At 51.3% G+C, this 24,431-nt stretch overlaps 2 protein-coding genes across 18 annotated transcripts in view; both read left to right on the top strand.

The window, feature by feature from the left end:
- LOC122386800 (calpain-B-like) overlaps positions 1-17,022 on the top strand; it is a 52,186-nt gene extending 35,164 nt beyond the window's left edge. For 6 of the 17 annotated variants that reach the window (XM_043376425.1, XM_043376413.1, XM_043376424.1 and 3 more), the window contains 14 exons: positions 5,989-6,165; positions 6,408-6,477; positions 7,072-7,189; positions 8,069-8,203; positions 8,592-8,760; positions 9,056-9,237; positions 9,522-9,633; positions 9,909-10,047; positions 10,394-10,557; positions 10,940-11,200; positions 13,970-14,102; positions 15,312-15,561; positions 15,743-15,816; positions 16,140-17,022. In XM_043376425.1, the coding sequence (XP_043232360.1) occupies positions 5,989-6,165; positions 6,408-6,477; positions 7,072-7,189; positions 8,069-8,203; positions 8,592-8,760; positions 9,056-9,237; positions 9,522-9,633; positions 9,909-10,047; positions 10,394-10,557; positions 10,940-11,200; positions 13,970-14,102; positions 15,312-15,561; positions 15,743-15,816; positions 16,140-16,225 (2,070 nt within the window). In that variant the 3' untranslated portion in view covers positions 16,226-17,022. Of the gene's footprint in view, positions 1-5,988; positions 6,166-6,407; positions 6,478-7,071; positions 7,190-8,068; positions 8,204-8,591; positions 8,761-9,055; positions 9,238-9,521; positions 9,634-9,908; positions 10,048-10,393; positions 10,558-10,939; positions 11,201-12,825; positions 12,868-13,969; positions 14,103-14,443; positions 14,453-15,311; positions 15,562-15,742; positions 15,817-16,139 lie in introns of all 17 variants that reach the window. The other 11 variants (XM_043376418.1, XM_043376419.1, XM_043376414.1 and 8 more) reach the window with 3 other exon arrangements.
- A 378-nt stretch (positions 17,023-17,400) lies between these two features.
- LOC122386818 (techylectin-5A-like) lies at positions 17,401-18,828 on the top strand. Its single transcript, XM_043376458.1, has 3 exons — positions 17,401-17,408; positions 17,643-18,350; positions 18,747-18,828. The coding sequence occupies exons 1-3, from the start codon at positions 17,401-17,403 to the stop codon at positions 18,826-18,828; spliced, it is 798 nt and encodes a 265-aa protein (XP_043232393.1).
- Positions 18,829-24,431: the final 5,603 nt, after the last annotated feature.

Here is a 24,431-nt window from a genome sequence, read left to right as displayed (position 1 = left end):
ACAGGACAAATAGAGTGGCAGGGACGGTCGTGCGGATGGTTGGGTTTGTGAAGGGCTATGTGAGAGTTGGTGACTTGTGACATAGTGAGCAGTGACGATTTTATAGCTTTGCGTACTCTGAGAGTAGACTTCCGTTGTAAAACTGGTTAGGACGTCATAACTATTTGCGTTTGCGATTTGCAGCGTTGTAGCTGAAGATATAACAGGGTAACGCCAAGGCTGTGAAATGTGAATTTACCTGCTGGGAAAAATGCAGATCAAGAACTGGTAAGGTGAACACTTATGAAGGTGGCTTATAAGTGGACAGAGCAGTAGAAAAGCTGACCAGTGTGATAAAGTCCAGCTGTGATTGACCGTGATTTAGTCCATCTGTGATATACCTATACCGGCACAATGCGGCTGAAGATTGAAACCGTCAAACCCACTTTCCGCGTAAGTGAAACCTCGCCATCGCTTCGGGTGGTATACTGTTTTATAATTTATTAGATTTTAAAATTTGGGCATTTGCAACATTGTATGGAGATGATGTGGAGAGCTTGTGGCACCTAACGTACTTCATCATTGAATAGCGCACCAGCTGGCGTCCGCTGGTGGTGCAGGCCCCGTTAGGCTGTATTTTGTGTCGGTCTGCCAACGCACTCTGCCCGACTCGGTCCGATGGTGTAAACAGTGCGCACTGCACGGCCTGGGATAACTCAAACCGGGCCGACTTTTATCGGCTCGTCCATCTAATAGCTCTGGAGAGGAACTACGGAGTTAACGGTTTTACTCGTATTTTTCACATCCATTTTGTCGAAAAGTCCGGGATCCTGGAAAGGTGTTTTCCACGAATGCTAAACGTGTCTGCAAAGAAGGCTTATCCACTACATCTGAATCAGTCATGTGCTGGCTTCATGATGCCGGGTTTAACGCTTTGTGTAACTAGCAGGAAGCTGCTATTTATATCCCATAAACCTTTTCCTTCTTTGTGGAAGGCTACTACGAATGCTATTCACCCCACAGGGAAAATATGCACCGTTTTCCTTAAATCCGTGTAAGAAAAGTGATAAAATTGAAAATACGGTACGCCAAATTCAATGCATTGCACTCACTCCTCTTTCAAAAACGTCTTTCGTTGCTGGAGGCAGGCGTTCCAACACTATGCGCCGCTCAGCACTCGGTCGTGTACCGTTCAGAGAGAGCAGACCAGGCCCGACCTTGGTCGAATCACACACCGTGCGTCGGTGTTCCGTCGGCGGAGACAGGCGAAGGAGACATTGAACAGGAATAACGGACGGTTAGACCCGTCAAGGCGGTCTTTGTGGTACTTCGGAGTTCCCTCTTAGTTCAATATCATTGTGAAATGTAGCGGTTGGGGTAATGGGTGACCTTGCTGAGTTGAAATTATAGTTAGGCTAGCCTTTGTCTATGAATCGATTGCCCGATGACCTTGGTACGGGCGTCATCAACACTTCTTATCTGTGTTTTTTTAAGAGGATGGGACATTACTTTTTGTCAGATATTTACGGAATCACTGCACTCGAAGTCCAAAGTTCAGATGGTAATTCTTAGCAATGGACAAATCGAACAGGATAAGTGTTTCCAGGACATAGGAATGGCCATTTTTCAATAAGCTGCATGGATTTAAGATTATCATTACGTTGAATGTTTTTCTGTCTTTTTCTTAACCTGCCACGCATAGCTAGCCATAAAGAAAGTCCATTTTGTGAAAGCCGCACCGAATTCAAAATATCATCGGAAATTAGGTTAACTCTAGGTATTTGTTTGCTTCGATTTAAGAAATGACTAATGAGTAATTGTATATTCGAACCATTTCACGTTTCGTTCCCAAAGATTCGCTAACGCTAAAAAGCTGGCCAAAGTTGTTGCAAAACGTTCCTCGGAAGCTCGGAACATATTAATTACCTGCCTCGGCGAAGCGTAAGTTACATGTATACATAGCTATGTCTTTGCCTGTTTCAGGTTTTCCGTGTCCTCACAATGTGTCCTCAAATTTAGTGGTTCACCCGTAGATAGCCGACGCCCGGCGTGCGGCCGTATGTGGTTCTTGTTCTCGCCACTAGATGGCAACAGTAGTAAACGCCTGAAGGTAGGCTGCACCGCATGGCACAGTGACTCGCGGGCGGAGATGAATTCCTGGAAAAGCCGTTCTATCCCAGCGTGCTAACTTTGGCGGTGATTGGAGTTAGAAATGCATCCGATCATTTCCGAAATCAGGAGTTTCGTGGCTATAAAGTGGCGGGCGAGTGCCGGCCACAACTGTTCAATAGTTCCGCCTACGTGGTTACTATGCGAGCAGCTTGATGCTGACTGAGTAGACTGAGTGTGAAGTTTGTTGGTAGGCTTCGCCCAAGAAACGGCATAGTCATGGACGTTAAAACGCTTCATGTCACAGCGTTTAAATTTTATACAGCGTCACTGAAAAATTAGTTTTTAAGATGCAGTAGGGGCTGAACCTCAACGCAGTGACCAATAAAACTGCATGGAATAACGGCGCGACTTGAAGCTCATTTTTGTGTTATCATATTGCTTGATGGCCAGTGGCCACTGGAAACCACTATGTCTGTGTTACTGAGCCATTGATAAACTTCTCGGACGTCACGGCACCTTTTGACGATTGTTGCGTGCCACATACCCATGCTGGTATGCACGCAGTAATTATACTAATGGTGCCGCTGGCTGTTTTGCTGGACCACCGTCTCTGCCAGGCGTGTTGTGTCGTGGTGCTTTTGCATGTGTAGGAGCCCTGTGCAAGATGATGTTTCTTAGCCGGCTTCGTGTCAGAGAATGAGAATCGTGGATGAGCTGGGTCAAGGAATAGGCAGTCTGTGATGATAGTCCAACCGCCAGGAAGGCTAGGTACGTGACAATGGATAACACGGAAGGAATGCAACGTGGTATTGTAATAAAAATTGCCTTGCTTGTTTTTGGCACTGCATTTCCCACGAACCCAGATATTTAAATGCGGTGACATTTTGGCACAATGTGTTCAGCTAGTGTCTATCTGCAAAGCTTAATCAGAGTTAAGCAAGCTTTGGTCGGTTCTGAAGGAAACAAACTGGAAGCTTTGCTGCACAATTTCCTACACTACAGCCTTCCCGCAAATTTGTTTATGGAAAATTGCCTGACCCTCAGGCCACCTATTTGCGTCGATTCACGCTTATCCGTCACTCCCGCGCACATATGCCGCCCCCGACCGTGGACACAGGTTATATCGGGACCGTTCCACCGGTGCGTGGTCCCGTATCTGGCTGACGTACATACGTGATAGCGCTATCGGCTTCTCGCTCATTTCGTGGGAAATGTGGTGTGTGGCCTCTGTGTCGATATGATATCGGTATGACCGGTCACCGCCAGCCCGTGGGAAGGTCGCCGGACTGCCTGATGGTCCTATGAAGCGGGATTTCAGCTCAGACCGGGAGTTGTGCTTACAATTACTCCAAGCGGCGACTGGCTGAGAGCAGGCCGGCCGCGCTGGGTGCTGGTGGATCTCTGGGAGCACAGTGGATCGGGAGCTCGGGGGCGGCTATCGCACGCTGACACATCCGCTCGCGTTGTGTAACATTCCGAGCGCAGTCCTCTCCACTAGTCCGTCGATAACTGCCGTCTCGATCGGCTGGCTGTGCTGAGTGTCATCGCGATTCGCTCACGTTTTCAGAACCGTGTGGCTGTTCTCGTGTGGTCGGATGGCGCGGTGACGCTTTGAGTGAAAAGATCGTGAGACTTATTAAGTTATCAGTGTAGATCTGCAGTCGCCTGCCGCAGACTCGTATCTCGGCACCATGTCTGAGCGGCGCTGGACGTCCGGCGGCGCCAGTCCGGCCGTCAGTGGACGAGCACACGTCTTTCGTGAGACCCTGGCGGTCACCACCCGCGTCAGGTCGTCACAGGGTGTGGCGACCTCAGAGGACGGCACCGCTCGGTCCTCTGCCCTTCCCTCGGTGAAGCTGAACCGCAGCTCGGCGCCGTGGTCCAGCCGCAGACTCAGCGCCAACATGGAGCGGCTGAGGGCCAAATTCGGCGGCTCGTCTGACTCGCAGACCCCCGGTCAGCCTGCCTGGTCCGACCGAGAGCGGGAGGATGCGCCGCCCGTCACCCACGAGGAGCGCAGACCGGATGTGCTGCCCCGCTACGAGCGGGACGGAAAGCCGGCGGAACGAGAGACGAAACCGGATGTGCGCTTGGACCGTGAACTTGAGATGAGAGGAACGGAAAACGTGTATTGTTACAGTGAGTCGGCGACTGCTCGCAGCCACCCAAACAGCCACAGCAGTCGAGCTGGTGAGGCGACAGTCCGAATGGTTATGCCGCCGGTAGAGGTTCGTGTCTCTGGGAGAACCGCTTCGACCGTGGAATCTACTAAGTCACCAGAGCAGTCGCGCCGGAATGAGTGCCGTGAATCGGGAGACGATATCCCGTCAGAGAGTCATGTCTCGCGATCAGAACTTCCACTAGTTGAAGCTCGTGTCTCTGGGGAAGAGCCTTCTCTCATAAACTCCCGTGTCAGTCATGGCGTTTCGGAGTCCTCCGCCGGTCTTGCCGTGTTGGAGCTGGAGGTGGTGCCTCGTTCGGCGAGCGGTCGCCGTTTGGAGGCCGGTCGGGAGAGGAGACAGACCCGAGGACGGCTGGACGCGCCGCGGCCCTGTCGAGTGCGGATGTCACGGGCCCACCGGGCCGCCCAGGCTGTGCCGGTATGTGCGGTCAGCTCTAAATGATCCCATAAATTGCGATAATTACTACCATCAGCAGAGTACGCGATAAGAGTATCTGCTTTATGAAAACGCTTATAAAGACGGGACCTTTTGACAATATTTATCCGCAGTGTTTCGAATGTGTCCCTCCTGTGTCCTCTCTTCTTCTCAATCCCGTAGTCTCAATGCCGTCTCAATGCCGGTCCCGTAGCTCAGTTGGTAGAGCGTTGGACTCCGCGCGGTGAGAGCACGCGTTCTCGGGTATAACAGTCCGGGTTCGAAGCGCGGCGGGCGCTTGACATTTTTGGGCCTCCTGACAGGTATGGTTGCGGTTGGTGGCAGGCCGTAGCCAGGCGAAGTCAGTGAGGGGACCGGCCGTGCGCGGCTATGTGCACACGTTAAACTTTGGACTCTAAATTCTGCCATAGAACCGGAATTGTGCGATCGGAGGGTAGAAGGCAGGGTCACCGCAACAAGCCTCGCTTAGCGGTGGCTCTGTCCTTGTGAATCCCTCGTATCAAAAGGTTCGGACTATTTTTTTTTAAATCCCTGGCCATCTTTTGACAGCGGTATAAACTCACCGAAACGTGATGGAAAATATTCTAGCGAATGGCTCTAACCAGAAACAGTGAACACATATTCCTGGCACCTAGCCTTGCAGCTAAATATTCTGCACCTGCTGGTCTTAGGAGCCTCCCTGTGCTTGCACATAGGCTTTGTGATAACCGCTGACCCATCATAATTTAACGAGCCCGGTGGCCAATGGATTAGCATGACATCCAACACGATCAATATGCCGGTGTGTCTAATTATCCTTATTTTATATCACTTTGGCTTTTGGGTATGTCTTCAGTGGCATCGTTGTAACTTCAACGTGACCGATGGTCATTTTATGAAGTTAAGATTGGGTACCCAGAAAAAGGCTTTCAGCGTTTTCCGTACGCATGGGACCGTAAAACACAATGTAACTACTGGCTTATACCTTATCCTCAGCAGACCTTCAAAATAAACGTTTTATCCGTAACCCGTACTGGCTCGTACTAAGCCTTGCTGACGCTGACTTTCGCTGAAATTCCCTCCTCCGCCGCTCCCCGGTCTCCCCTATTGATTTCATAATGACCCCCTCCGCTGATTCTCACTGAACCTTGCTTGACCTTCTGATCCCCAATGACCCGTGTTCCTCTCCTCAGGCTCAGTGACCCCATGCTGACCTCTACTGACCCCTGCCGACCCATGCTGACCCCATGCTGACCCCATGCTGACCCCTGCTGACCCCTGCTGACCTATCCGCCCCCAGATGAACGAGCGCGGCTCGGGTCTGCGTCCGCGCGGCACCGTCCAGGACTTTGACAAGCTGCGCCGCGAGTGTCTCCGCTCCGGCCAGCTGTTCGAGGACCCCGAGTTCGCCGCCGAGGACTGCTCCATCTTCTTCTCCAAGTCGCCGCCGAGACCGTTCGACTGGCTCCGACCCAGTGTTAGTGGGATGGGACGAAGGGATGGGATGGAATACCGAATAAGACGGGGTGGGATGTAATAGGACGGGACTGGACGGCCGGGTGAGACGGTGCGAAACATTGGTAGAACGGAACAAAGACCACGTCGTCTGGTACGATAATGTTTAATTTGTCCACTATGGGGATAGGTACTTGTTCTTGGAAAACTGGGTGCATTACGATGGATTTCATTTTCCTGACCATTTCATCGTGTGTCCCACAGGAGATTGTCAGCAACCCTCAGTTCATCTCCAGAGACGCCTCCCGGTTCGACGTACAACAGGGAGAACTGGGTAAGCATTCTGACATCATAGAAGAGCTTGTCGAACCCCAGAAACATAGCACATGGACAGCGGATGAGAACGAAATAACAATTAAGGCGGGCGTAAATCAGTCGGGATTGGATGCTTGTGTTCCCTTCTCATTTAGGTGGTCTCATTCAGCTAACATTTCGGGTGGTGTTGTGGAAGTAACCGTCATTGTTAACACCCTCAGTCATTAGCGCCTCTATCGACACTCTCATCGATTTATTATTGACGAGTAAAGAGCTTTTTTGTGCCAGGTTCTGTAAGGCTCGGATATTCGTGTGTTTACTCTAGCCTGTCCGTGGAGCCCTCTTATATTCAGTATGGAAGGTGTGACGTTGCGAGTCATGACTGTGGTGGACAGTTTTTAGTGTCAACGCTATTTATGCGCGCGTGACACGCCTGTCACCGCTACATATTCACCGATTGTCTGTTAGGGTATTAGGGCCTTGTTTGTCTAATCTGCCCTCCGGTCTCTCCGGTCTGGCCCTTGGCGCGTCCATCTGATGTCTGGTCTCTGGTCTGGTTTCTGTTCTGACATCTGTCACGCCCGGTCTGACTATTCCCTCTGTTCCCCGGCAGGTGACTGCTGGCTGCTGGCAGCCGTCGCCAACCTCACCCTCAACAAGGACCTGTTCGCCCAGATCGTGCCCGACAACCAGAACTTCGAAGACGAGTACGCCGGCATCTTCCACTTCCGGTGAGCTTCGTTCGTGTGTGAGACATTGGCAAATAGCTGAGTGACGAGTCCCTGCCCGGTGATTGCAAGAGAATACCGGACTGATTGGGAGATGATAAGTCAGCTGTGAGCAATCAACAGCAAATTTGATTGCATGAATAATGGGTTGTGGCGCAGTTGTTTGCAATATGGCGTGTCACATCTGTTGTGATGATAATGCGGTGATTCCCTGCTATCGTTATCATGGGTGTTCCGTTTTGCAGTTCAACAGCGGTATCAGCCTAGCACCCCCCTCCCCGCCACCTCGTTTGTGCGCAAACTGCACTGTGGCGGTGGCCGATTCACCCCGCTCACACTTTCCTCCGCTCGAGCGCAGTTATACTAACGCGTGACGACTTAATCAGCACGATCAGAGTTTTACCAAGGTGACACTGTGTCTAGATCGCGATAAAGTGCGGTGCGAGGTTGGTGACGTCACTGTGAATGTCATCATTCACAATCTACGCTGCTGGCTCACCATACCTCTCACTCTTTGGTGCAAGAGTTGTAGTTAAGAGTATCGCTGAAGCATATCGGACCCGCTAAAAGTGGACCAAGATATTACGAAAGATAATCAAAGCTCAACATACGATATCGTCGCACTTTCTCATAGCCACTTATAGCCGCATCATGTGACGTGAAACCGTTCCCCGGTTGGTGATGTCGTACTGTCTGCCGCTGCTCACGGTAATATGTCACCACTGTTAGTGATTTGGTGACGTGTCCCTGACCTGTGGCCCTGTGACCCAGAGACTTGCCTTATCCCGTGACTTCGTGCCATGTGACTGTTTTGTCAAACCCATGGCGACCTAGCCTAGGTCGACACGTGACGTGTGTCTTTACCGCCTCGCGTACCACCAGGTTCTGGCAGTATGGCCGGTGGGTGGACGTTGTGGTCGATGACCGCCTACCGACCTACAACGGCCAGTTGGTGTTTATGCACTCCGAGGATAACAACGAGTTCTGGTCGGCGCTCCTCGAGAAGGCCTACGCCAAGTGAGTGCGGACTTCTGACTTTCTAGAGATAGATACGGAGGGACAAGTGTAGGAATATTGCCAACGATTCAAAGAACAGTATAACACTTGCCGTGGCATAAGATAGTTGATAAAGCGGCACGGTGCATTACAGGATAGACATTACTGGCTTATCATTGAGAATTGCTCAATCGGACGTCAATGTTCTGTTAAGGTTTGGTCATTGTTTCAATAGGAGTTGAGTCATTGAGCCTGCTTTAATCACGTTAAGTCGTTAATCTCGATAAGCTTAATGTAACACTTCAAACAATTCTCCTCCCGTTCAGCAATTCACAATACCATGAGTCATGACCATGGGCCTCTTGTTCGATATCTAACCCATCCCATCCCCTTACCCCGCCTCCTTCAGACTGCACGGCTCGTACGAGTCGCTGAAGGGCGGCACCACCTGCGAGGCCATGGAGGACTTCAGCGGCGGCGTCACCGAGATGTACGACATCGACAAGGCGCCCGACAACCTCTTCCAGATCCTGCTCAAGGCCGACGAGCGCAAGTCGCTCATGGGCTGCTCCATCGAGGTGGGTGTGCACATGGGTTTGCTGAATACCGGGAGATTGTGATGCCCAAGGAAGCTTAAGTGTGCTGAGAGATAAGCACTACGATTTTATTGCTGACTAGCTATCGATTTTCGTAGCGGTTTTGTACCTTTTTCGTAGTTTTGGTACTTGGATCAGCCACAGTAATTGAACCGTCTCATTTTATGACTTTTTAGTTTGTTTTCTTAAGTCTCTTTTTGTAAAATGTGACATTCCTGCTCAGTTGGAAATGGTTTAATCTGCTTTCACAAGCTCCCTCCCTTTCTCCGTGTGACAGCCGGACCCGAACGTACTGGAGGCGGAGCTCTCTAACGGCCTGATCCGCGGCCACGCCTACTCCATCACCAAGGTCTGCCTGGCCGACATCGAGACACCGCGCGTCAGCGGCCAGATTCCCATGGTGCGCGTGCGCAACCCGTGGGGCAACGAGGCAGAGTGGAAGGGCGCCTTCTCCGACTCGTGAGTGGAATAGGGTGGGAGGGAAATATGGGGAGACGGGGGGGATAGGGGGCGTGATGTGTGCACTGGAAACTGGTGAGTGCGACATTGTGCCGCCACTGAGTTTGCAAACAAATGACATGGATAAGCTATAACGATATCTTCTGCTTCGTTCCCCGGAAGGGGGATGGAAGTGTTAAGTTTTCTCTAACGACTTGTTAGACAACTATTAGGAGCTTGTTTCTTGTACGCTTTAATGTTAAAACGTTGATGTATCTTACTGAGAATCTGTGTGTTGTTCCTAGGTCTCCAGAGTGGCAGTACATCCCTGAGGAGTCCCGGCAGGAGATCGGCCTGACCTTCGACGCTGACGGAGAGTTCTGGATGACCTACAAAGACTTCATCGGTAACTTCCAGGTACGGCGGCCTATCCAGTAACCGGGCTCCAAGTCAGCGTGTCATTGTCATTTAATGTCGACAATGTCGCTAAAATCGTTTCGCTAGGCAACAGTTCTACTACCTACGGCACATATTTTATTGCCACGAAACATTGTGTCGTCAAGTCCGTACAGACTGTCCCGAAGACACATGATATAACCACGCCTTCTAGCGCTATAGCGTCTGGATACCTGCCACCTGAGTCCGAACAATCTCGAAGACGCACGATGTTATCTATCCTATATTTGTTTTAGCGTCTGGAGATCTGCAACCTGAGCCCGGACAGTCTCGAAGAAGACGACGAGGAGAACAAGACGAAGCGCTGGGAGATGTCGGTGTTCGAGGGTGCCTGGGTGCGCGGCGCCACCGCCGGCGGCTGCCGAAACTACATCAGTGAGTCGCCGGCTCGACATGGGGATGGTGCAGAGACTCAGATTCGACTTTTGGCTGGCTAGCATGAGTAGCAGCTGGGTGTGACTTGGATGTTTTCGGGATAGGTTGCTTATTCAGTGTGCCATGAAGTTAGTATGCTAATTATGTCGAAGTTTTTTAGTCTGAATAATTTTCTCCAAAATTTATATTTATATCTATTAAATTTGTATAGTTACATACACTCCAGACCCACAGTAAATTCTTAATTGCCAAACAGTGTTTGTCAACCCCTAAATAATCAACAGCACGCGACTTCTAATTGTCTGATCCCGTGAGCGTCAAATAACGCCCACTTGCCCGCGTGCAGGTACGTTCTCGTACAACCCTCAGTACGTCATCAACCTTGCCGACCCGGACGAGGACGATGACGAGGAAAAGTGTACCGTCATCGTGGCGCTGATGCAGAAGAACCGGCGCGCCCAGCGCAAACTCGGCCTCGACTGCCTCACCATCGGCTTCGCCATCTACCACGTAAGATCAAATGGTGTCAGGCTATAGGGGTAGGTTAGGTTTGGTGTAGTTGAATTTGCAATCGGTGTCACGTGATAATTGTGGAACATGATGCGTTGCTTGTTGAACAGTTTCGATGGAAAGGAGATTTGAACTGATGTATATTACCGAAAAGTTTGTTGCAGCCTGATCTATTGCATGCACTGAGCTTAGTAGTTGTGTTGGATATCACGTTTATCATAACTGATTATCCCATCACTGTCATGCGGAGGGGAGGGGCGCAGTTACTGAAACATCTCTACACGTAAATGTGGTGTGAAGAAAGTTTAGGTGATCACATGACCTGACCCGACCTGTCACCTGACACTGCCTCACGTGACCTGACCCACCCGGCCCTCCCCAGGTGCCGGACCCGGAGAGCTCCCCCGTGCCACTGGACACCAGCTATTTCCGGTACAACTCGTCCGTGGCGCGCGCACCGAGCTTCATCAACCTGCGCGAGGTGTCGTGCCGCTTCAAACTACCGCCGGGCAGCTACTGCATCGTGCCGAGCACCTTCGAACCGAACGAAGAGGGCGAGTTCATCATCCGCGTCTTCTCCGAGAAGAAGAACAACATGGAGGAGAACGACCAGGAGGTCGGCCCCGGCAGCGTCGACGACTCGGTGAGTTGTGGAGGAGGAAAGGGGAGGGAGAGAAAGGGAATCGGGAGGAATGGAAGGAAGGCAAGAGCGAAAGACCTTGAATGAACGACCATGCGATCATTTTTTTTTTTTGAGAAGCGTTTTTGGATGGTACCGGTTTTGGCGATGCCCTGATTACTAGCGAGCGAGCGCAGCGAGCGAAGCGAGTCTTTTCAATATAAGGGAAAAATCTCAGTATGAGCGGCCCGGCCCGGCCCGGCCCGGCCTGTAACGCTTTTGAGAGGCTTATATCTCAGCAACCGCTGGATCGATTGGCATGCGGTCTTTTTTGCTGGGTAGCCCCATCCCTTCTACCCCGTAATTGACTACTTTTGATACACCTCAGTGACCGTCGTGGCACTTGCCACGTGAAAAGTCAAGGGTGTTCAAGCTGTCCTGCAAAAGTAGTGATTTTGAGAGGCTCATATCTCAGCAGCCGCTTGGGCGATTGACTTGCGGTGATTTTTGTAGGGTAGCAGCATCCCTTCTACCAAAAATAGGATACTCTCGATGCATGTGGGTCACCCCCAGCGCACGTGCAAAATACAACAATAAGAGGTGTCAAATTTGTTCCCATTTTAATAACTCGGTAATTACTGGGGCGATTTCGCTGAAACTTGGCAATTGGCATACAGGTAGGCACCCACCAGGCAATGCATTCCCATGTGTTGCGGTTAGGGTGCTAATGCACGTGCGCACGTGCAGGGGGCGCTTCCAGATCTCGAGAACAGCTGGGCCGATTGCGCTCAAATTTGGTACACGGTTGGGGACCAGTTAGTAGGGTGCCGTGCAAAAGTCAGTTTGGACCCCGTTTGCACGTGCGCACGTGCAGAATGCCGCTTCCAGATCTCAGGAACGGCTGGGCCGATTGCGTTCAAATTTGGTACACCGCTAGCGACCGGTTAGAAGGGTGCTTTGCGCAAGCCCGCTGGATGTACCCTCTCGCCCTTCCGCACGTGCAGGGCTCACTATCTCGCTCGCTCGTTCTTCGTCCAAAAGGCGTTTTACTGGTTGTTACGATTGGCTAGTTCGGCAATGTTTTGGTGTCACCATGTGATGCACCCTGATAGATTAGGACATCACTGCTTAGGCTTGACTTTATTCCTTGCATGCTTGTCTAGAGAACTGTATAACCCTAGTTCACTCTTAGAAATGAATAACAGCTTTCATTGTGAGCATCTGATTTATGCAAGCTTAGAGTGGACGTATGAGCTAAAATACTAGAGTATCGAAGACGTTTTGTTTCACTAATAGCCTTCTTCACTGACGGCTTTTGCACTGAGTGGCCTTAGCAGCTTGTCGCTGGACCGACCACGTCTCCATCACGTTTCTACCCTTCGCCCTGCACCCGAGCTATAATGCATCAGAGCTAGTCATTCCTCTCCGACTGTTAGTCCAACTTCACTGCACCGCACATCACATCCAATCGGGACTCCCGGTCGCCGCACAACACTGTCTTACCGACTTCCCATTCGCTCCATAGCACGAATTGAATGCTCATCCCCTCACATCACTGCCTGAACTCCCTATCTCCCGTCGACACGCTCCGGCTGGACCCCCTGTTCCCTCGACACGGCCTAACCGGGCGCCCCCGGCACCGGTTTCAGATTGCGTCTGGACTGGGCATTCGGGACGGCGAGCCCGGCGGTGTGAGTCCGGGGCACCGCTAGGGCTCCTCTCGCTTCGCTCGCTTAGCTTAGCTCGTTGGCATGCCGCGGGAAGTGGGGCTGCTCCGCTGGCATGTGGTCGTATGGTTCGATTCGGTGGTATCTGGATGTTATATATGCGTTCGGTCATGTTGGGCGTATGTAATTGCGTCCCGTTTCGGTTTGATGTATGGGGTTATCATTTGGCTCAGACTTCCAAACTTAATTAGCCTCCCAAAATATAGCTACCTGTCGCTATGCATTGTTAGGCTGAAATGTAAACAAGTTTACCTCAGTTTTGCTGTTCCTTGGGCGAAGAGCTTTGTGCTTTATTATATTCCGCCGTATTCCTTCTGCTATAAGGGTGGCGTTGCAGGTTTAGTTGTCTCGCTGCTCGTGGGAGCCGCTTATGCCTATGATGAACAAACTCGTTAGGTCGCTGTGCTATCGGGTGCCAGAAAAAAATTCAACGCTAAGCAATTCGTAGTTAACCATAGGCCATAGCTGAAACCGTGTCACATGTCTTGGGGGATTCATTTACCGATTATCTTTCTTGGTACGTTGCCTACTTATTTTGTCACTAAATCGCTGTGTAGTGCGTAATGCGTATCCTTTAGAGATTCATCACTTTTTTGGTTCTCCCAGGATTCTTAGTTTTCCACACACTCATTCGTATCACGAAGGTAACGTATCACCCATTCGTATATCGTCGTTAGGTATTTGTATATAGACCAGTCCAGTATAGTGTGATTATGTAGGACGATATTTTGTCATTTACCTGAGCATTTGCGATGAGTCATTTAGGGGACTCGGAACATTTATAATGTATCGTTCAGTTTCTTTCCTAGCCAGGCGAATGTTTATCACCGCCTAGGTTTTCAGATATTGCAATGGGGATCATCGTAATTTATACGAAGCCGAGGGAGTATGTTCGTTTAGTAGATACCAGCGTCAACAGCTTCATCGAGTTCTCACGCCAGCATCCTCTCAGTAACTTCAGCCAGTTCACCAGTCACTGAGCCCGGCTACCGGGGAGCAGGCCTGGGCCATGACCAGCTGGACCGTGTGACCCCTCCCTGACCACCGCGTCCCTCCCCTGGCGCAGGTGAAGCCGCAGCTGGAGGAGGAGTCCGAGTACGACCAGATGGTCCGCGAGTTCTTCAACAAGATCGCCGGCGACGACCTGGAGATCGACTGGATGGAGCTTAAACAGGTGCTCGACTACGCGCTCAAAAAAGGTGGGTGGCTGGTCCAGAGCGTGTGGTTGTCGATTGTCGATTATGGAGCCCGGCAAGATTTTCTGTTCGCACAGACCGCAGGTGTTACGATTGATGATGAACTGTAATTCATATGTATGTGATTGAGCGCCTACAGAGATGCGCTGTAGACGCGCTGCATAGACCAGCGTCAATGGTTTAAAACTGTCACCTGTTTTCTGCAATGTTTACGCAATGCTTTTTCATATGTTTGGTAGATCAGGTGCCCCCAACTGTATTTTTAGTGACCCAATCATAATACGATGTTTGGGTGTCAAGTCTGTCCCTCACTAACCTGTGTCCATTTTCACGCGGCCGTGCAGAGTTCAGCCGTAAGTTGTTTGACCATTCTATCGATATTGTCTCGTGATCTGATCTCTCTATTTCATCTACGAATTTATGTCCAAACACAATCTCTGTGCTACAACATGGGCATCACCTATGCACGTCCTTTGGTTATTCTTCCTCAGTTGGGGAGACTAAGGATTCGCTATCTTCGTCTGCTACCACGGATGGCATACCTCCTCTATTCTTTGAAAGAAGAATGCTTGCATGCTATGGCATATGCTCATTTACTGTTCTGACCACTGGCCTTTGTAGCTCGTAATGTTTCGTGGCATGACGATGCCATCATTGAGCACGGCAGCACCTGTCTTTTATGCTGATGCTGCTAATTGCTAACTATGAACAGTAGGCATAACAGATAATCTGTCCTGAAAACCATTTTGTCTTGATCCGAAAGCAATTTCCTTTTGAAGGCATAACGCATCCCATTAACACAGTCAGTTTTAGCGATGCATTCTCGATGTTTTGGCTTTTACACATCAGATCATGCAGATCGCACAAATTATTTTGGAGCTACTTTCAACGTTATTATTAATCAAAACGATCGATCACTTTGAAAGTAACTTAGTCCAAGTTTTTTTTTAACTTTATCCGTCCCCAGTAGATTTAGTCTGTGAATTGACCCGAGTTCCTCGCATACCTGATGGCGATACCCTGGCAAGCAACATAGTGTGATTCCACTGTAACGAATTTCAACTATTTTCTTTTCATATGGCACATATTTGTAATTTGTATCCACTGTCCAGACCCAGCACCGTGTTATCTCGGCCCCATCCAAGAGGTGTTGTATAAGCGCTATCCGCCTCTCTGCTCGCCTAACGCCGTCCGTTCTGCTTCCCCACTCAGAGTTCGAGTTTGAGGGCTTCAGCAAGGACACTGCCCGCTCGATGATCGCTCTGATGGACGTCGACAACTCGGGCAAACTCGGTCTGGAGGAGTTCAAAACTCTGTGGAGCAGCATCCGCATCTGGAAGACAGTGTTCAAGCAGCACGACGCTGACGGCACCGGCCTGCTGAGCGCCTTCGAACTGCGCTCGGCGCTCAACGAGGCCGGCTACCGGGTCAACAACAACCTGCTCAACTCGCTGATGCACAGGTGAGGCCGGGAAACAATATTCAGCTCGATGATGCACCAGTGAGGTCGAGTGACAGTCTCCTGCACGTGTTTCTCTTATTTGCAGGCAGTCGCTGGTGCACGTCTTTCAATACGAATGATCTCTGATTTGATTGATGTTCAGAATTTACTGGTGGTGTCACACTGGCAATTTGTGTTTCAGATACGGCGACAAGGATGGCAACGTGGCGTTCGACGACTTCATGGCCTGCGCAGTGAAACTGAAGACCTGCATGGGTAAGTGGTCACGAGTTCGCATTAGAAACGCTAAAGCTTTTTGTCACTGTCGCAAGGAATCTTCACAACAGGGCAACCAACACGTGATCGGCTGAGACATTGACGCTACCATAGACCAAAGTTTTGAACCGTATTATTCTTGCGCCTCTATAAACAATGTAATAATTTCAAATTAGCCTTTTCTTTGGGACAGCATCGCTACCCTTATGCAGGCAGTCGAACGGGCGAGTTTCCTGTATTTTCGTATAGCAGTAGGCTGCCGTACGTATTTTCTCCTTCCATCGCGTGCTTTCTCTAATGCTCACTTCAACCTCTTCTTGCAGAGATCTTCCGTGACCGTGACCCGGAGAAGACGAACCAGGCCATCTTCTCGCTGGAGGACTGGATCGAGTACAACATGTACTCGTAGACTGGCCGTGGCCCAACAGCCTCCAGTGGTATGGTGGGACTCCTGGGCCAGCCAGCGCCGGGGCCCAGCCTGCGCACACCAGTGACAGTCCGACAGCCGTCCGAGCGATCGCAGCCCGCACCACCACGGCGCGCGGCCGCTGGCGCCGACGCACCCACCGAGACGCGGGCACTAAGACCTCGAGGTCCGAGCGGGAGCCTTCGTGCGCGCTGCGTCTGAACCGGACTCTCGCAGAGCTGGGGATCAAAGCCGGGTGCCGCTGGTCGCTACCCGCCGATCCCCAAAGGTGCGCCACAAACGTATAAAGACTCAGAGAAATGTGCGTGTGCTCGAGTGTGTGAGTGAGTGGTACTAACTGATACTGTTCACAGACGACGAGTCGGTGTAAAAGTCTCGCCGCTGACTGTCGCGCAGTGGCGGAGAGCGTTCTGCTTGCAATACTTCTTCTCTGAACTATGTGCTCGGCACCGTCCTCTCGGTCTCTCCTGTCGAGTCGAGCGCGCCTCCAGTCCAGTTGGGCGCGCTAATGTGTGGTCAATGCCAGGGCGTCGATAGAGAGGTCCGGGCCGCCTTCTACAAGGTCACCGTACCGTGCTTTGGTGTATTTCGACTCGTGTTGGTCGAGGCCGACGTGTATTTCGAGTCGGTGACTGCAGCTGCTGAATCGGGTGAACAGCTCTTTCTGCGATCGCAGTGCCTGCCTGCTGTACCTCGCTTGTTTTTGGTCTTGTGCGCGAAGGAAACTGTTATGTTAGGTCAGATTCGCCTTAGCTCTAAATATATTTTGAATCTGGTCACTGTTGTTTGTATGCTTATAAAGCTTTCAAATTAAGTTCTCGAGAAGAGGACACATATCAACTCTCCATATTGCACACAAATGGGTGGCGTGGCACAGTACAACCACAGCTCTTTGACCCTCGGTCCCTCAATGTAGCACCGATCGCGGACTTGTCCCCGCGGCGAGCCCCGTGGAATGCCACGCTGACTGTTGTATAAATAAACTGCCGATCATGTTTGCGTGATCGGCAATCGGCGCCATAGCTCCGCCGTTCTCAGCGCGTCAGTGTCCGTCCCCGCTGCGCCGTCGACCGCCGCATCTGGTGGCTCGGTGTCTGTAGTGACCGATTAGCCCGCTCGACTCTGCTGTAGCCTGTGAAGCCGACCTACCCACCGTCATGCAACGGTTAGCTCGGCGCTGCGTTCCTGTCCTGACTGTTCTGTGTTTGGTGAGCTGGTGTGGAGCCGACCAGCCCCAGCCAGTCAGCACCAGCACCAGTCCGGGGGAGGTGGTGCGTCTCCTGGAGCAGAGGGTCACAGCCCGGCTACAGCCAGCGATCGGCAGTCTAACTTCCCGTGTGGAGACACTCGATTCGCGACTAAACTCGGTCGACTCGCGACTGAATACTCTTGACGCTAGACTCCTGACGCTGGACTCTGCCCAAGACGTCCTCGGTTCCCGAGTGGACGATCTGGCCTCTCAGCTCGTCACGAAGACGGCAGATGACGGCGGATTGTCCGCCCGGCTGGACGGTCTGACAGCACTCCTGGCAGCCCAGCAGTCCCGTCTGGACGGCTGGGCCGCTCAGATGGCGGAGCGGTCGTGTGACCCGGCCCCGCTGCCCCGAGACTGCAGTGAGCTGCCAGCGGGCACCGCCAGCGGCATCCATCTGCTGCAGCTGGGTCTGGACCGGTCCGTGCCGCCCATCCCGGCCTACTGCGACATGGAGTCGGACGGCGGCGGCTGGACCGTCGTCCAGCGGCGCGCCGACATCCAGCCCAGACAGCACTTCTGTCTTCTGTGGCAGGCGTACCGCGAGGGCTTCGGCGAGCTGGATGGGGAGTTCTGGTGGGGCCTGGAGTCGCTGTGGAGGATGACCAGTCCGCGGGACCGCCGATACCAGATGCGCGTCGACCTGGCCGACTTTGGCGGAGTGAGGCGATTCGCCGTCTACCAGCAGTTCCGAGTGGCGTCCGAGGCCGACGGCTACCGGCTCTCGGTGGCTAACTACAGCGGCGACGCCGGGGACAGCTTCAGCTACCACAATGGCCACAGGTTCACCACCAAGGACAAGGACCATGACCAAAGCCCAAATAACTGCGCTCAATTGTACAAGGGTGCTGGCTGGTACGACCATTGCTACAGGCAAAATTTAAATGGCCAATACCTGTCTGGAATAACCGACAATCACATTGGTGTCAATTGGAACCACTGGAGAGGTGACAAGTATTCCGTAAAGGATGTGGTGATAAAGATAAGACCTGCGTAGGTAGCGAAATGAGACAGTGGGCACTGGGCGGGCAACATATCACCACAAAAGCAATAGCTGTTTCGCATCGCCTCACACCCTTGGGCCTTGATGCCAACGTAACAGCATTGAACACAAGACTGACTGCCCATTGATTTCTAACTAGATAGCTATTAGAAGATTCAGGTGAGTGGTGACCTCAAACAGGAAGCAAACTTAGACCAAATCTTCAACAGAGTAGCAGAGCACTGAGGTGATCATCCGGACCCGAGCAGGTTCGAGTGGGAACGTGGAAGCTTCTTGAAGAATCTCAATCTTGGGCAAGGTCTTGGAGGATCCGTGCGCAGTCATAGATGAGCCATAGCCCATAGGCTTAGATCAATATGCATACATATGGCATACATGCTAAACACTGGTTGAAATATTTGCCAGCCATGCGGATTGAGTGCTGAGCAGTGAAATAAACATGAACGAAAGTACGAAATATAAGCCCCCAAATGGATGTCCGTGAAGTTAGCGTCAGTTGCTGACGCTAACTTCACGGACATCCCAGACCCAAATGGTACCATGGCCCGGCCATGGATGAAGCATTTATAATGCCTTGCCTTGCCTTGCCTTAGGAGTACACGGAATTTAGAGGCCTGTGTAGACCTGTTGGTCCGGATCTTTACTCTAAGTACTAGCTCGTGGAAGGTTACTGGTCGTCGAAGGCAGAGGAGAAGCGGATAGCTTCCCAGTGGATGTCCAGTCGGGATTTAAAGGTGTTGACAGAGGGTGCAGTAACGACGTGTAGAGGCAGACTGTTCCAACTGTTGACCACTCTGACGCTGAGGAAGTTCCGTCTTGCTCTAGAGATGGCTTGGGGCTTGTGGAGCTTGAAGCCGTGACTCCGCGTGATCCCAGTCTCGGACAGGCGAAGAAGTTCATCGTCAACGTCCATCGCGTCGTGGAGGATCTGGTAGATGACGATCATGTCGCCCCGTCGTCGGCGGTACGTCAGCGACGGTAGACCAAGCAGACGCAGTCTCGTAGAGTAAGGCTTCGAACGCAGCTCTGGCACCAGCTTCGTTGCTCTGCGCTGCACCCTCTCAACCAGCTTTTGGTCGCCTATCGAGTAGGGGCCCCAGATGCAGTTGCTAAACTCCAAGTGAGGCCGAATCAGGGACTTGAAAAGCAAGGGCAGAGACTTCGCGTCGAGGTTCACGAACGATTTCTTAACCAGGCCCAGAACCCTGTTTGCCCTAGCAACAGCTGCTGCGGTCTGCTGGTGAAAGTCGAGCGACCCGTCGACAACTATTCCCAGGTCCTTCTCACTCTCCGTGGCCTCCAATGGTCTCCCCAGCATTGTGTATGTCGCGTTCTGGTTTCCAGGGCCAAGGTGTAGTACGTGACACTTATCCAAGTTGAACGGAAGCTGCCACAGCTGCGACCAGTTTCCAAGTTCATTTAAATCGGTTTGGAGCACGTCTCTAGCCTCTGGGGAGTGCACAGGGCGAAACACTTTGCAATCATCAGCAAACAGCTTGATGGAGGACGAGATGTGGCCAGGTAAGTCGTTGATATAGAGCAGAAACAGAAGAGGTCCCAAGACAGAGCCCTGAGGCACTCCACTGGTTACAGTTGATCTTGTGGACTTGACCCCTTCGACTACGACCTGCTGGGTTCTGTCAGCAAGGAAGGCTCTTACCCAGTCCAGAGTCTTGCCAACTATGCCGTAAGTCTCCAGCTTCAACAGGAGTCTACCATGAGGCACAGAGTCGAAGGCCTTCTTGAAGTCTAGATACACAGCGTCCAGTGGCTGCTTGGCCTCAATCGTCTGGGTCCAGATGTCCATAGCTTCCAGCATCTGGGTACTACAAGATCGGCGAGGGCGAAAACCATGCTGGTGGGGACTAAGCAAGTTGCTCATTGTGAGATGGCTCATTATCTTGTCTCTCATGATAGCTTCCATGACTTTACATACGATGGATGTGAGACTAATTGGTCGGTAGTTGCTCGCCGATTGCCTTGGTCCCTTCTTGAAAATCGGTACGACAAGAGCGTGGCGCCATTCAACTGGTATGCAAGAGGTCTGGATACAAGCATTGAAGATGACTGCAAGTGGGCAGGCCAGCTGTGGAGCTAGCTCCTTGAGCACGCGGGGATGCAGCCCATCAGGGCCAGGGGCTCCTGAAACATTAACCTTTAGGAGTTTCAGGTAAACCTCTTCTGGTGTTATAGTCACTTCAGACAGGGTGCCCCCAGGAAGAGAGTGGTGCTCAGGTTCTGGCAGAGAGGTCTGGTCCTCAGTGGTGAAGACGCTGCAGAAATACCGGTTGAGCAGATCTGCCTTATCGTTGGGTGAGCTCCTTGGTTGACCTAGCTCGTCTTCAATAACGTCAATCCCTGGTTTGGTTTTGAGGCGGGAATTTACATACCTCCAAAAAGATTTTGGGTTGTACTTCACCTCATTAACGATCTGTGTTTCGAAATCTCTTCTCAAGTTCCTAGTCATTTTTCTCAGTTTGTTGCGACATGTGTTGAATCTTGAGAGATCTTCATTGTCTAGAGTCCTGGAGTATGTAGCCCACAGGGTCCTCTTCTTCTTGCGTAGCTGTAAGGCTTCTCTGTTCATGTACAGGTTTTTTGTTTTGCCTGTTCGAGTCTTGGGCACATGTCGCTCAACTAGCATTGATACAGTTCTCTCAAGGAACTCATAGGCACATTGTGGATGCATGTTCCGGATTTGGGCCCAATTTACTTCAGCTGCTTTACTCCTCAACAGGTTATAGTCAGCTCGATTCAGGGCAGGTTTCTTTGTGAATTGGGCAGCTTTTGGAACTGTATAGCAGTGAACAGTGAACCTGAGGACTAGATGGTCGCTTTTGCTGAGTCCGGGAAGGTATTCTATGGTGGATACCATTCCTTCTTCGGTTGTGAGAACCAGGTCTAGAAGACTAGGGACTGTTCCAATTCTGTATCGTGTTGGTTTTGTAACATGCTGAATCAAAAACAGATCTGTCAGCTTCTTAAGAAAGAGATGAGTTGGGTGATTTTCTCGGGCAGGACTAGACATAGTCTCCCAGTTCAGGTGAGGGTAGTTAAAGTCACCAGTGACAAGCATGTGTGATGAGCTGTTGCGATTTTCTTCCAGCATTTTGCATATCAAGTCTGTACTTGTTTCCAGGCAGCTACTGGGACTTCTGTACAGGCAACCCAACCTTAAAGTGTCTCTGCCTTTGAGCTTCAGGGCTAGCCAGACAGACTCAACCCCCTCCAGAGCTGAGGAGCTAGCAGGCTGACATCTGATTTGGTCCTTAACATAGACACAAATACCTCGCAGTCCCTGTTTCCCAAGATTGGCGGCATCAGGGTCAAAGTTTGTGTACACCTTATAACCTTTGAAACTGACAATAGCTGTCGACAGGGCTAGGACTTGGGCTTTTGGCAACACCTCTGTAATCATCATTACATCTGGTTCAGAGCCAGCTATTTCAGCTAGTAGACAATCTCTCTTATTGATAAACTGGTCTGCATTAGTGTACAAAACAGTAAGCCCAACGCCCTTCCCACATGCATTGGTTAGTCATTTTTGCTTTGATTGCTTGGATTGCACCTGCTGGGGGGCACTTGTATCCAGATTCAATCGGGCAGGTGGCTGAACTTCACGGAAACTGCTGGGTCCACCTGACCGGCCAGTTCCACTCTTCAGTTTGATGATGTTGCCATTTCTGATGCCAATATCTTGTTCACCTGCAGCACGTCGCTGTGCAAGCTCTTGTCGCAGCAGTCTGTGGGCCTCTCGCTCAGCAGGTGTCTGATCTGGGTTAATGTACAAATTGTTCCAGCTTTCCGAATGCCGCAACTGAGACGACAGTCTAAGCAGTTCAATCTTGGAGTCCAGATCCTCGAGAGTTAGAATGAGCAGTCTTGGGCGGTTTTCCTGTAATTTGCCAACTCTATAGCACTTTGAAGCCTTGACGACCAGCTTCAGATTTTCTTTGACAATGTCTTTAAATTTACTGAGGTCTTTTTCCTCTCTTGTTACACCATCCTCAGGTGTGCTCTCGGGCAAGTTGAACACTACCACATTCAACTTCCTACGCTCTTTGTCCAGAACCGTGCTGACAGTCTTGTGGATGTCCCTGGAGGACTGGGACTTGTTTTCTGATAGCTGGGCAGTTCCACTAATTCCATTGAGCTTCTCTGCAACAGAATCTGTCAGAGCCGAGCAGGAGCTTTTGACTATTTCCGCATAGGAGGCCTTCTCCTCGTGTTGCTGTCTAACAGTCCTTTCAAGCATTTTAGTCTGATCAACTGCATGCTCTTCCAGCTGCCGCAGTGTTCGGTTCACCAGTTTGCAGTGGTCCGAGATGGATTTGGTCAGGAGCTCAATTTTTTCATCCACCTTAATAATCCTTAATCCTAATAATAATAATAATAATCCTTATCCTAATACCCATACTTACCTAATCGAATACCTAATCCAAACCTAATCCCACGGTATAAAGGCATAGATATACAGACTGTAAATCTATGTATATAGCCTATAGGGAACTCCTAACTTGGCCCGGCCCCAAGGCCCCGACTCGAAGCATCAACTAATGACGTCATTGGCCCAGAAGTCTTCAAAGTAATGCTCAATTGGACGAACGCTGAATATAAAATCGGCGACAAATACGACGCAAATAAGTGGCGCGTCGCGTCATCGCACGCGCCTGCTGAAAATACACAGAATAATTACACACACGCCGGTGGAAGATAGGTAGCTGCAAGGCCCCAGGGGCGTAGGCAGGGGGGGGGGGCCACTGGGCCATGGCCCCCCCCTTGGGCGCCGAAGGCGCCCTTTGCGATTGCCAATCGCAAATGCAATTGTGATATAATCGAATCGAAAAACAATCGCGACTGGAGGGCGCCCTCCAATCGCGAATGTGTTTACAGGGAAAATACGGATGGAGGGCGCCCTCGGAGGACGCCCATTCCAAATACGCCCTCCAAATACGGTTGGAGGGCTCCCTCGGGCGCTCTCCAACCACATTTGTAGGCTGTAGCTCTCTAAGCGTAACGGTGGTCGCCTATGTAAGCCGCTGTCCTGTAAATAAGCGCCCTCTCACCCGAAGGCGCCCTCCTGTAGGTCGCCACCCTGCTACACATTGCCGCCCTTCTGCTGATCGGCGTCCTCATAATTATTGGCGCTCTTCTACCTATTGCGCCCTCATGTGAAATTTTGAAGGCCGCCTTTCTCCCTTTTGGCACCCTCTTGTTCAGTGCCGCCCTCCTACCTATTGGTTCCCTAGTCCTTCCTGTTGAATGCTAATCGGGGCCCTTCTCCTATTGGCGCCCTCGTGTTGATCGCCGCCCTCCTAACCACTGGCACCCTCCTGTTGATCACCGCCCTCCTATCTACTGGCACCTTCCTGTTGACCAGCGCCCTCCGCACAGACGCCGTCCTGTTCGTGTCATCCTCTTGAGCAAAGGCGCCCTCCTCACCATTGCCACCCCCATGTTAATCGTCACCCTTCCGCTCATTGGCGACTTGCAGTTGATGACCGCCCTCCCACCTATTGGCGACCTCTTGTTGATCGCCACCCTCCTATTGGTGCTCTCCTGTTCCTCGCCACCCTCTTACCTGGTGGCGCCCTCCTGTTGATTGTTGATCGGGGCCCTCCTACCTATTGGTGCCCTTCTGTTGATCGCTGCCCTTCTATCCATTGGCGCCCTCCTGCTGCTCGCCAACTTCCTACCTATCGGTGCCCTACTGTCGAAACTCGGGATGTTGATCGGGGTTCTTCTACCTATTAGCGCCCTCCTGTGGATCGCAGCCCTTCTACCTATTGGCAACATCCGTTGATCGCTGCCCTCCTATCATTTATTTACTCCTTTGGCATGTTCTTCAACTTAGTCGTTCTATTGCACATAGTTGATGTCTTGCCTGTGAAAACTGCCACAAATGAACGTGCATTCAGCACAATGAATGAAGT

The sequence above is a fragment of the Amphibalanus amphitrite genome, unplaced genomic scaffold (assembly GCF_019059575.1).
Source record: "Amphibalanus amphitrite isolate SeventyFive unplaced genomic scaffold, NRLGWU_Aamphi_draft 000263F_arrow, whole genome shotgun sequence".
Classification (NCBI taxonomy): Eukaryota; Metazoa; Arthropoda; class Thecostraca; order Balanomorpha; family Balanidae; genus Amphibalanus; species Amphibalanus amphitrite.
This window is presented reverse-complemented; position numbering and strand designations above follow the sequence as displayed.